Source organism: Cololabis saira, chromosome 11, assembly GCF_033807715.1.
Source record: "Cololabis saira isolate AMF1-May2022 chromosome 11, fColSai1.1, whole genome shotgun sequence".
Lineage (NCBI taxonomy): Eukaryota > Metazoa > Chordata > Actinopteri > Beloniformes > Belonidae > Cololabis > Cololabis saira.
The window spans coordinates 36,961,250-36,974,907 of NC_084597.1; the positions used below are offsets into that span (position 1 = coordinate 36,961,250).

General features: G+C 39.3%; 1 protein-coding gene across 9 annotated transcripts in view; it reads left to right on the forward strand.

The window, feature by feature from the left end:
- Positions 1-13,658, forward strand: part of vav2 (vav 2 guanine nucleotide exchange factor) — a 259,563-nt gene that overhangs the window by 231,754 nt on the left and 14,151 nt on the right. For 3 of the 9 annotated variants that reach the window (XM_061734430.1, XM_061734432.1, XM_061734435.1), the window contains exons 11-18: positions 8,065-8,133; positions 8,239-8,325; positions 8,722-8,810; positions 8,904-9,036; positions 9,430-9,444; positions 9,739-9,848; positions 11,140-11,241; positions 12,076-12,164. In XM_061734430.1, the coding sequence (XP_061590414.1) occupies positions 8,065-8,133; positions 8,239-8,325; positions 8,722-8,810; positions 8,904-9,036; positions 9,430-9,444; positions 9,739-9,848; positions 11,140-11,241; positions 12,076-12,164 (694 nt within the window). The remainder of the gene's footprint in view (positions 1-8,064; positions 8,134-8,238; positions 8,326-8,721; positions 8,811-8,903; positions 9,037-9,429; positions 9,445-9,738; positions 9,849-11,139; positions 11,242-12,075; positions 12,165-13,658) is intronic. The other 6 variants (XM_061734434.1, XM_061734436.1, XM_061734438.1 and 3 more) reach the window with 3 other exon arrangements.

Genomic DNA, 13,658 nt, shown 5'->3' on the forward strand with positions numbered 1-13,658 from the left:
AGTCCTTTTTACATTGTTTAATCACAAACATCTGAGGAGTCATTTTGAATGTCCTGCAGTGTTTGGTTGATCTTCTGCAGTGGTACTGTATATATTGGACATGTTCTTTGAGCAATGAAGCAGATGAAAATCTTCAGAGTACGCCTTCAACTACATGTATGGAACTGTCTTTTCCAGTCGGCTTCAAGTGTAGCTCGGAATACTTTACAGCTTCTTTGTGAAAAAAACTGCATTGGAAGTCAGATTGGATTTATTGTGGTCGCAGTGAATGTGATGCGATTGAGTTGCTCCGCAAAAAAAAATGACACTTCTGAATTCACTGCTGCAACACATGTTGCCATTTCAAATTTAACTTGGTACCTTTGTGCTGTGCACAAGTATATTGTCCACGGATCATCCCCGTTTTTTTTCCCCTTTTGTTAACTTATTCATGTAGATTTTTGTAAAGGTTTTGAACAATTTGCTTAACTATCAGCAGTGAAGTAAGTTGAAAATGATTTGATCATTTAAAAAGCATCAAGTTTAAGAGAAAATGTCCTCGTGAGATTGACAGTACTTTGTACATAATTGTGGTCTAAATTATAGTGCAAACAGCACTTTTTACATAATTTGTGGTTTGTATGGGGTAAAACAAAAGACAAAAAAAAACAACAGAAAGTGGTAAAGGAGTGTTATTCCAAAGTTTGGACCCCCAGTTTTTTCTTTTACTAGAAAGCATATAATGACGAAGCAGATGTTTTTTTGCATTTTGGAATTTCATAGCAAAAATGCCATTCCATCAATGTTTGGAGTGAGGATGCTTCAGAGCCAGCTATCTACTGTTTTTCTAATGATAGCATGTAAAAACCCAGTGAGTGCATTCCTCTCAGATTTGATCTTTGTTTTACCTTCTGTTCTTGACTCTTGTGCCACTTTTAAATCATAATCTATAGCACTAGCCCTGTGCTGCGTCTACTCTGGTCAGTGTCTTTGCCATACTGCAGTAAAAAATGCAGTAGCTACTGGAGCCCAAAACACGCAGCAAAACCCATTAGAGGTTACCAATCATCCTGCTGTTGTGCATGCTTTGGAATTGATTTTTTTTAGAAACGGTTTTCTAGAACCTCTTATCTTGTTTGTGATGACCAGCATTATGTTTGCTTCATCAGAGCAGCTGACGAGCTTCCTCGTCATGTGGAAGGCTGCAACCAAGCAGGCGGGGCAATTTAACATATTCACTAATTTCTCAATACTGAATGAGACAAAAGTATAAAGTTAATGGGAAACATGAATGCTTAAATCCGTAACAAATATAGTGCTGGACAAACAAACAGTTAAAGCTGCAGTTGCGAATGTCCAAAACTCCTTTGACTGGCTGGAAAATGTAAATGCTTAAAACATTCATGGCTCTCCCAACGTCTCTGCGGAAGCACAGAACCGCACATCCACATCCAGTCTTCCTCAAGCGGCAGCATGCAAGTGTTACTTGAAGTGTGGAGCTGGAAGGGATTGCGTGAGCTTGTGCAGGACTGTGACTGACATTCTGTAAACATGCCGCCTGGCTCTGATTGGATGGAAGCTTGCTTGGTGCGAACGTGCTGCTCAAATTACCTAGTTTAAGTCATATTATCAGAAAATATTTGTATTTTTAGCTAAATATGACAAAAATTCCCTTACCATCTGCATCAATATTTCTTCTTTATTGCTTACTGTGAAATTTCAAGCATAAAAGAACTGCTATCCACCTGGCCTGGTCTGTTGGTGGTCCTACAGGGCGTGAGGTGATTGTCTGTCTTGGTTATTGGAGTTACCCTGCATTTACACCAAAAGCTTCAGGAGCGCCATAGCCAGCTGGCAGCCATTCATTTTCAATGATCGCTTGCTACAAAGGGCGTCTGGCGCATCGGCAGCAGTGAGCAGCGCGATGCCAGTGACCAGAGCATCAATTTGAAGTTGAGAGAATCTCAACTTTATGGAAATGGGCAGCAGCAACGCCAAAGCAGTATCCAATTTACATACCGGGATTCCCAAGTGAGAAGCCTTGCCCAAGGCGGGAGCAGGAGAATACGAAGGTGGAAGAAAAACTGATCATCAAGGTTTCTGACTTCCCAGAGTCTTACGATGTCTCCTTACATATACATGGAGACATTAAGAAGAAGTTGGATATGGTCAGAACAATCTTATTTTGCTACATCGATCCAACACAAAATCCTTAAAAACACTGATTATTAATTATATAATATGACCATATATATATATATATATATATATATATATATATATATATATATATATATATATGTGTGTGTGTATATATATAGCCCCGCCCCTAGGCCATCTACTCCCAGCGCCTGCTAGAGCTGACAGGTAGCGTGATGCAAGCGACCTGAGCAACCTCAGGTGATTTTGAAGCTTTTGGTGTGAATGCACAATTACACATGAGCAATGATGAGTTTTTATCGGTGCCCAGAGAAAGACTTTAATTTGTTTGTGGTGTCTTTTGTCGACTAAGATTGTCCCAGCATAGGCAGCCATGATTTCCTCTCAGGCGCTTCCTAGCTCGCTGAAAATTAAAATAAATGATGGCAACAAAGCAGGAGAAGTCTCGAAGAAGATAAATGTGTTTTCAATTAGCTGTTTCCACAGTTAATTGAAAATGCATTGTTGAATGCATATTGAAAATGGCAGCTATAACAGGAACGGTAATGATAAATGGAGGACTGGAATACCAAGAGAACTTAGGAACAATTTTTCTCAGGATAATCAGCCTCCAAAGACCTGCAGATAAATGGCTCTGTTCTGTGCTGCTACACCTGCACAACAATGACCTTCATGAAGGAATAATCAGAAGAAAACCTTATCTGCTTCAAATTAATGAACAAGTGAAACAAAAATAAGCCTGATATATATTTTTTATAGACAGATGAGGTTTAAAAACAGATTTACCACGACTGGCTGAAGCCGATGACGACAAGGCCATTTGAGTGGTGGAGCAAAGAAGAGATTTAATCAAATGATTTCTAGAAGCAAACACACTATCAGTAGATATGGGAAATGAAGGAATAGGTTAAAAATAGGAGCATGAAGAGGTGAAAATTGAAGAGTTTTCACCAAACTGAAGATGATTAAAGATTTGCAAATAGACAACAAAGTCTTTGCGCGCAGGACAGCCCCAAAGTCTGACAGCACTACATACATGGAGCTGGAGTTTTATATCCCCACTGTTTTACAAAACAAGCTGCCTACTGTATTATTAATTAACATTATAAATGTGGATGAGCATTGAAGTTTATGGTGCATTGAGTAATGGATGGCGGTCGAGGTAAGTGTTTGCACCAGGTGATTGCAAGTCCTCGCGCCACGCTGAGACTTCTCTATTAGTTCTAATCGAACCCCCTGCAGGAGCCACGGCAAGCCTCTCGGGTCAAATCAGCCATGCACTAATCAGATTAAACATACCCCATTTCACTGCCTCCCTCAACTTTGCAGCAGAACAGTGGTTGTGCGCTGTAGCCACAGGGCACATCAAACTGACAAGTGCTGCTTTTGTGTTTGTGTGTTTGTTTATGTGAGTCCAGTCATGCCTGAGGGCACATCTACACTTGATGTTGCATAGATATCATCACAGTGGTGCTCCCTATTTGGTCGTGGTGTGAACAGCTCTCCACATCTTTTATGTACCGTACCTGCAGTCTAGATAAAGCGAAATTCAGCACATTATCTCAGATGTCAAGGATTAGGTTGTGAATATTTGATGAATGTGCTTTATTTTTGTAAAGCCATGTTATCATGCCGTATCTTTCATCTCAGTTCAAGTCTTTAGATGAATGCACTCTCCATTTTGTGGCATTGAGCATAGTTTACATAAAAGCACATATCAAATAGGTTTGCTCATTCAGAAATAGAAGTGTCAGAACAAGCTTAAAACTGAGACATTTACAGGCTCCAGGGGCCTGTACTACGAAGCAAGTTCAACATATCCAGGATATCTTTTCCTTATCCAGATTCACTAAGCGGGACAATTGCAATCACGCTAAGCGGTCACACGACGGCGGTTATCAACTCGGTATATCAACCCAGGTTTCTCCAATCTGGATATGAGCGCATGCACATAAAAGGGGCGGTGTTTTCAGCGCATGACCATTCGCAAGCATGGAGAAGTCCGCTGTCAGCCGCTTATTTCAGTAGCGAAGAGCAAACAATAATTTTACGGAAATATGATGAGTATAGGCATATACTGTAATACAGGCAAAAAGCAACACAGTTGCAGCTGCAAAATGCAGGAAAGACAGCTGGCAAAAGATCGCTGACTGTATAAATGCGTAAATTCATAGGGATATATGTGTTTGCATTACAGAAAATCACAATATTCTAATTTTCTGAGACAGTCTGTATATATTGGTTCTATAACTATTGTTGTTGACCGATAACTTGTGCTGATATGCTGTACCAAAGAATTGGGTTTTTTTATTTATTTTATTTAATTTTTTATTTTTTCAGGAGGGGGGTATTTAGTATTTTAAAGTGACTTCTCAGAATGTTCGAGGGACGAAATTGAAAATCCCTTTTTTGCTATCCCCTTACAAATGCATCTTCTTTTTCATTTCTTCTTGATTTATTGATTTAATTGGTATTAGTTTTGGATTGACTGTACATCGGATTTTGGGTGATGATTTGTTTTATTTATTCATTGATTGATTTATTTTTTATTTTCTCCTCCACCTCTTTTTTCTTTTTTTCCTTTTTTTTTGGATCGTTCATACAGGTACTCTTCAGGGAAAGCAAAGGGGTTTTGGTGGTCCCTGAATACGCGTTCTCTTCGGAGGGATCCTCTCACGATCCGCTTCGAAAGGGCATGTCATTTTCCAAGAGAGCTGATTGGTCAGTGGGCGGTGCTTTTATACCCGGCGATCTGTATCTCGAACATAACCTGCTCCGGAGCAGGTTAGCGGTTCAGCATAAGTTACCATGGCGATGTGCCCCGCTAAGAAGTGAACCACCGTCGTAGTCCTGAAAACCCAGGGTTAAACCTGAAGTTACCTCGCTAACCCCAAATCCCGCTTCGTAGTACAGGCCCCTGGTTAATAATCTGCTTATTTGCGCCATTAAACTAGTTTGGCTGCTTTGGGAGTGCGTCATTAAGACCTCACCTGCAGAGGAAGGTACATGCTCTGTTTGTCATTTGTGACCACATGGTCATTTTCTAGGTTTAGTAAATCTGACCCTTGGGATATCTAATTGTATTGTGTTAACACCTTTAACTCAGTATAAATTGGCTGTTGTGGAAAAACCTATTAACACCCTTCTATAATATGTTTAAACCACTACAGTAGGTGACTATCTGGACTAAAACTGAATGCATTTAGATTACCAGGAATAAAGACTTGAGAGTGATTCAAGTTTTAGTAGATTGAATTAAATCATCTGCATGCGAATGGGTCAAAACATACATCAGTCGTCTTGATGCAGGAATGACACAGAATGAGAGATGCATAGTGATTTTGAACACCACAAAATGATGACTGAACACTATGATTCTGATAAGCATGTCACTGTGACCCCAGAGCTAAACTTTCAGGGACAAAATATTAGTTTGCACACTCTGTACCCAGGCCAAGGCTAATATTTCCATCACAGTGGCTCACCTATTTCTATGTTGCTTAGAAAACATCATACAAGAGTCATGTTTATCGCTAAGCAAGGACAGTGTCAACAGTAGTGTATATTACTACTCCTAAATGCACAAAATAACCCACTGAGCGTGACATAACCTAGGGAGATGGCTGCCCAGACAGACTAAGAAAACATCCTACCAGTAACAACAAAAATCTGTGATTTGTTGTGTTGTTGAGCAGTTGTCACTGAGGTTGATTGTTTCTTCATCAGAAGAGATGATACAGATGCTAGCAGATTCAAATAAAGCTACTCATTGAACCCAGAAGATCACATTTTTTCTCCCCTTATCGCCATATTTTCTTTTTTTTTTTTAACTAAGAATATGTATCATCTAAAGAAGATTTACCCTAAAGTGCTTGTAATTTGAAATCTTTAAGGCCCTGTTTACACGGAGCAAAAACTGAGGCGTTTTCATGCGTTTTGGCCGTTCGTTTACACGAAAACGGAGTTCAAAGTTACCAAAAACGATCATTTCTGAAAACTCCGGCCAAAGTGGAGATTTTCAAAAACTCAGTTTTCACGTTTGCGTCTAAACAGAGAAAACGGAGGAAAACAGAGATTTACGTCACATTATGCGACAGAAGCGTCACCAGCAGCGTCATGAGTGCGACCTGTGTTTACAATTAGTTTGGCCACCGTCAATATTTTATTTTATTTTACCTGTTTTAAATTCTAAAGTCACACTTAAAAGTAACTCCACTTCTCTGTCACTCCAAACGAAAGACTCTCGTTCCGTCTTGGAAGTAAAGCCTGAATTATGGTCCCGCGTTAAATCGACGCAGAGCCTACGGCGTAGGGTACGCGGCGATGCGCGCCGTACGGTGTGCGTCGCCGCGTACCCTACGCCGTAGGCTCTGCGTTGGTGTAACGCGGAACCATAAATCAGCCTTAACTGGAAGTTACACGTGTCATTTGTTGATGTTTTTTCCAGGATTCTGATTGGCTGAAATGACGTTAACAGCGTTTTCATGCGGGTCCGTGTAAACGAGGATATTTTTGAAAACGTAGAGGGGAAAATATCCGTTTTTCCGGCTACGTGTAAACGTGGCCTAAGGGTGCTAATGAAGAAAAGAGATATCCTCTTATTCATTTGTGCTCAGGGGGATGTGACTCATGACTGCACTCCAGCATTTTCTAACTCACTCCACAAGTCAGAGGAGGATGCCTGAGGAAAACCACAACCATGTAACATTTTTATTATTGACAGGTTGTGAGGGGGGTGGCGTGATTCGCAGAGAAAAAAACACTAACATTAACTTGTTGCTAAAAAATCCAGATATGGAGGCTGGTTACCAGTCTCTACAGTTTCGGTGTGTGGTTCATACTGATGTGTGTGACTGTTGATGGTCCTGAACAGCAGTCTATTCTCATCACAGTAACAACATCTTCGGCAGTGTTTGTGGAATACAACTCAAACAGTTAGGACCATGTAGAAGATGTAAATGCAAGAGCAACAAAGACAGTATGAACTAAAAAAAAAGTTGCTATGGGAGAAATTTGGAGTTAGAAAAGAGTTAAAAAAATATTTGTATTTCAAACATATAATTGTAATAAGGAATTGGTGCAAAAGCCGTCATGCATATTTGTTAAGCAATCTATCAACACATCTATGGAAAAATCATGGGAATATTTAACAACAATGTTACTTATGTACATTTTGGAAGGGAATTGCACGTTTCTCCCTTTACACTGCTTAATACGTGTGATGCATCAGTCAGCGTTGCATCAGTGACCATCATTCAGTGATAGCAATTTAACCACATGGTCGAGGGATTGCTTTGGGAAGTTGACAATATGGAGGTACATTTCCAAATTCCACATAAAAGTTTGGTTTGCTAGAAAAACAAGAGGAAGCCTTAACAAGAGGTGGAACAAATAATAACGTTTTCAGGAGCTGTCGTCGGCATCTCGGGGCCGGAGACGGCTAGGATGGACCGTCATAAATTCTAAATGTGTATTGTGGTTTACATTAGTATTTTATGGGAGAGGGTTGTGTCGGTACCCGTTGCAAAGGAAATGTACACTTCTTTGATTGGAGCAGGAATGCAGAGAGGTACATTTTGATTTTTAGAACAATATTTGCTGTTTCGAAGGCAACGTCACCTTGCATCTTTCCAAGATACAATGCAAATCCACATTTTAACACTGCAAATATGTGTGGAATAAGAAGGTACAGGAACCCCACAATGTTGCACTAGAAGAGTGTTTGCAAGAAGACAGGGAAAAATACACTGTAACACCTCAAATCGTCACTTGTTAGTTTTTTGTTTTTCTTTTAAGAATGTTATGCATGCCTGAAATGCATTAATTTGCATTTGGAAAGAAAAACAGAGAAAATTTTACAAGAATTTACCTGCAGCTTTTTTTCTTCACAAAACTATGAATATTATTAATAAAATCCCTTGACAGGAACTTCTGACTCACTCAACTGACCGACCGGAGAGACAACAACTTAAGGAGGCTCTGGAGGCTATGCAGGTTTGTGAGTTTCTGTGGCCATAAATGTTGCATAATTAGAGTGGATACCATAGAAGTTTCACTCTGAAGCTGAAAGAAGAAAAAAAACTTGCCTTATTCTTTCAGGACCTGGCCATGTACATCAATGAAGTAAAGAGGGACAACGAGACACTGAAAAAAATCAGTGAATTCCAAAGTTCAATAGAAAATCTTGTAAGTATTTTTATCTCCTCGGCAACTTCTTTATTTTTTTAGTGTTGAAAAAACTTGCAAAGATTCTAATTCCTGTTTAAAGACCTTGAACAATGTTTGATAAGAGTGCATGCTTAATTATCGTCCTATATAAGATTATAATATATAAAATAAATACACTGAGGTTATTTAATATAAGTCACCGTGAGCTTTTCATTTCTTCTCAAGCTGGTGTGAAAGAGAAGGTGCCCTGATAAAGCTGCTGTCAGTGTTTCCAGACAGATCCTCTGTCACCCAAACGTCATCAAGCCACACCCCTTTCGTCATGATAAAACACTTTTAGTCCAGTACACAATGCTTGTATGATAAAGATGTAGAATGCAGTAGATTAACCCCCTGCACGCTTTGCAACCTAAGCAGCAGGTGAAACTGGAGGAGTATGGCCGGCCAAAGATAGACGGAGAGCTGAAGGTGTGCTCCATCGTCAACAGGACAAAACAAGACAGGTGAGCCCAAATTCAACAGGAATAAGTAAAATAATCCACCTAGAACTTTTTTTCATAGCCAGATATTTGATTTATTTATGCATTTGTCTGCAGGTATATCTTCCTGTTTGACAAAGTGGTCATCGTCTGCAAGAGGAAAGGCTATAGCTATGAGCTGAAAGAAATTATTGAACTGCAGCCATACAAAATGTCAGATGACCCAATGAACAACAGAGACATGAAAAAGGTAAGAAAATAATTTGCCTTGCTGTGGTCTGAAATGAAACAGATCAGAAATGCTTTCTTACATAATGAGATCTCCGTAAAAACTTGCTCCTGCACATGATCAATCAGCCTGTTTAATCATAACAAATGTCCTTGAGCTCAAGGAGCTGGGTAATGGTAATTTCAAATACAAAACGTATCCGTAATGCATTGAAGTGCCAACTGTGCATCGTGCTAGTCCATGCTTGAAAGACCACATAAATGCAAGGAAGGTCATTTAGGATTCATGAAAGTGGTGCATTCCTGCCACTGGTCTTAACATGGCTTTTATTGTTTTGAAACTGCATGTGTCTGGCCATGTTTGCATGTGTAACTGGGTCTTTCTCTGGTGTCTTTCTTTTTGCATGCTTACCAGTCAAGTGGAAAAATGGTAAGCTCATCTTCTCATGGAGGCCTAGTTTTTGGAGGTGGTGTTCTTTGGGTGTCATGCCTTGATTTCACTCACACTTTCCGGTTCTGTGACTGGCTGACTGGCTTATGCTCAGACGCATTGCTAAAGCATGTAAAGGATCTTGTTGTTCTGAATTAAATTGGAGCGTGTTTACAGTCCTGGAAATACTTGGCTGAACGTGCTGTAATCACAAGCTTCTTTGCCCACGTCTTTCCTTCACTGCCATCCACACGTCTCTTTGCCATCTGTTCTCCACTCAATTTCTCTCCCTAGTGGTCTTACGGTTTCTACCTGATCCACCTGCAAGGGAAGCAGGGCTTCCAGTTCTTTTGTAAAACCGAGGAAACGAAGAGAAAATGGATGGAACAGTTTGACATGGCCATGTAAGTATTAACACATAGATGTGTGCTGTAATGAGATTTGAATTGCAGTGCAGTGAATATATTTGAAAAACTGTCTTTGGACTTAGCTTAGATCAGATATGTTGGATGAATGTAAAAGAAAATGAAATGAAATGAATGAAAAAGAAATCGTTAACTTGAAAAAATGGTTTGACAAGAATAAGTTATCACTTAATTTAAAAAAAAATAAGTTCATGGTATTTTCTAAACAGAAAGGGGATGAAAAGGTGTCTTTGTGTATCGATGGATCTGATATTGAAAGAGTGTATCAGTTTAGATTTTTGGGTGTAATTATAGATGAAAACCTCACATGGAAATCTCAGTTAAATTATGTTAAAACTAAGGTATCAAAGAATATTTTTGTTTTGAACAAAGTGAAACATGTTTTAGATTACAAGACAATGCAAATTTTGTATTGCTCACTTATTTTGCCTTATTTTAGTTATTGTGTCGAGGTTTGGGGGAATACATACACAACAAATATCAAGCCTTTGTTTATTTTACAGAAGAGAGCAGTAAGGATCATACATAAAAAGGAGGCAAGAGAACACACCAATGGACTTTTTATCAATGCAGGATTAATTCATCTTAAAGATATTGTTGAGTTACAGACTTTATTAGTTATGTTCAAGGCAAAAAGCAGAATATTGCCTGAAAATATTCAACGTTTTTTTGTGTTTAGTTCAGAAGATAAGAACCATAGGAGGAAATTTGATTTTAAACGTCCGTTTGCACGCACCACTTTAAAACAAATGTGTATTTCAGTATGTGGTGTAAAATTATGGAACTCCTTAACAACTGATTTAAAAGATTGTAAAAATATTCACCAGTTCAAGAAATTGTATAAAGACCACACAATTAGACAATATGAATTTAACGGGTAAAATATATTTTGTTGTTTTTGTTTTTATATTGTTGGTGAGTTAGTGTGTATGTTTTCTTATTTTTTTGTTTTGTTTTTTCATTATTTCTTTTTTTTTTTGGTATTATATAAGTAGTGATTGTTGAACAGACGGACAGACCATCTTCATATGAATTGTTTTATTTTTTTGGAGAAAGGGGCTTGGTATATAAGGCTTTCTTCTTCTTGCCCCTTTTCCATCATGGAATGGAACATATGTGAACTATTTCCATGATATGGAACAAATAAAAAATGAAATGAAATGAAATGTTTTAGAACTTGTAACTGCAGCTTAAGTTACGTGTAAATGGAAATGACACTGGCTGTCTTGTTATATCAGTTCTTTTCATGCCTTTTTCTGAACTCATCCAGGTCCAACATCAAGCCAGAGAGAGCCACAGCCAATCAGCACACCTTCCAGATGCACACGTTTGATAAGAACACCAACTGTCGAGCCTGCAAGATGTTGCTGAGGTGAACAACCTTGAAAACTGCCACGCTTATATGCTCATACAGTGCAATTGATAATGTGCAAGAAGTGTACCAGTACCCAGCTGCAATACAGACAAATATCTGTGTGCTTGTTTTACAGTTGGTGGATACAGGTGATACAGAGACAATATTCACTCCCCGGCCACTTTATTAGTATACTTAGATTTAAAGAGATAACTTATTTGGCTGCAGCAGTCCGTCATAAATGTCAAATCCATGTTCGGCACGAACGCAGACAGATATTTTAAAACACCCCAGTTCCTAACATTCCGCCTGAACATGCTTCCTCTCATGTGAGAGCTCAACTGCAGCAGGCTCTACCCACCCGTGTCGCCGATCACCATTTTCACCTCTATTACAGTAAGCCGGCTAAACTCCGCTCCATGTGTTGACCCACAAATTTCCCGGCATTGCTGACCTAAATTCAGAGACCCAGCGGAAGCGGGGACCAGCGTTCTAGATGCTAATTAGCGCTGCAGCCTCAGTGGAACCCATTGTGATTTATGGCACTTACTATTCTGCAAGGCAGCGTGCAATGCATGTGCTGTTAAAATTACCCAGAACCAATACACTTTAGGATGTAGTATGTGGGCTTCAGGGGGGCGAGTTGACTGGGATTTTTGTAGAGTTACAACACAGAAAATAATAAAGGATTTGCTTCCGTGTTTGTAGAATGGAGGACCAAGCAGCAGGTCCCCTGTGTGAGTGTGTGTGTGTGTGTGTGTGTGCTGTTTCACAGGAGGTTAATGTCTGTCTGAGACACTTCCTGTTTGCATTAATGACGTGTATGTCCATGTTTGTGTGTCTATCCTCCAGGGGCATCTTCTATCAGGGCTACTACTGCTCTCGCTGTGGAACAGGAGCTCACAAAGAGTGTTTGGAAGTGATCACTATTTGTAAAATTAGTAAGTGTTCCTTTTTATGTGTTGGACAAAAATATGTATATTGTTCATTTGAAATTTAGATCTGGGAAACATTTAATGGAAGCCTGCGTATCATGCTGCTCATCATTGGTGTGTTTGACCTTTATAATGACTGCTCTAATTCACACAAGTTTAACCTACTGCCTCAGAGCAGCGACCTGTTCACAGGCGACGCTATCCAGCAGGGATACAGGGGGGGGGGGACTAATTCATTGTGTCATGGCTTTGGTACCAAAGAGAGAAACAGCAACTGGGAGTCAGGAGGAATCATGTGACTGTCATTTCATACCCTGCAGTGTTTTTTTTTAGCGAATATAGTCAGAATCATTTGCTCCAGTGATTTTTAACCTTTTCAGGTTGGAGCCCCTGAAAATGAAGCAGTCGGTATTCTGTAACCCAGTGTGACAGATTTCATATAAATCAAACAATGCTATTGTACCATACCTGGAAATATGAATTATCCATGTATGTATTATCAATTTCAAAAAGCAGAGTTGATTTTTTTCAGTCAATAGCAGTGTCCCACTCCCTCTTGTAGACGTGTAGACATGCCTACCCATTTGATGCATCTTGCCATGCCTTGAGGGGGTCATAACTAGTGGTGGAGAAAAAAATCGATATTGCAATATATTGTTGTGCTCTCTGTCGCAATAAATAATCGATGAACTGACGGCAAATATCGATATTTTACTACAACACACATAATGGATTTACGCGGTTGACACTGCACTATTGTTCATGCACTTCAATGTGTCCAGCTGTTCAGTGTTTACATTTACAAGACTAGGAGGCAGTGAGGTTCTATACAAAATTAAATTGCTTACTGACTTTTCAGTATTAGCAACAAAGCAGTGCACTGTCCTGGTTTATATAAAACATGTTATTAATGTTCATGCACTTTAATGTTTACATTTACAAGCCTAGGAGGCAGTAAGGAAATATACAAATGCACTTTCTTTGTACATTGTATGAAGTTTTGGCATTGAATAAATGCATAACTACAGACGTTTTCCTTTGGGTATTTTTTTATTTTCCAGTCACATATATCGTAATATATCGTTGATGAAATTTCTTACAATATATTGAATATCGTAGATATCGTGTATTGTGATATAATCGTTATCGTGGGGCCACATATCGCCACAGTATTGAATCGTGAGTTACCCGTATCGTCCCAGCCCTAGTCATAACCCCAAGTGTTAGCCACAGATTTTCTCAGAAAATAAGTAGCCTGCTTTCTTAGATTGAATGAAGGTTCAGTACAGCTGAGTGAGCCTAAACTTTGAATCTTTAATGTTCGAAAGCCTTTAACCAAATCCCCTGCTTCTGTACCATTACTGTCACGGTTTGGTTTCAGCGCTTTAGGTTTTGTTTAATTTAATAAATCACCTTTTTTGGAACTCCTGCCTCCTGGTCTCTCCTGCGTTTGGGTTCTTAATCAACCTACTCGTGACAATTGCACACTGTTGTTTGCTA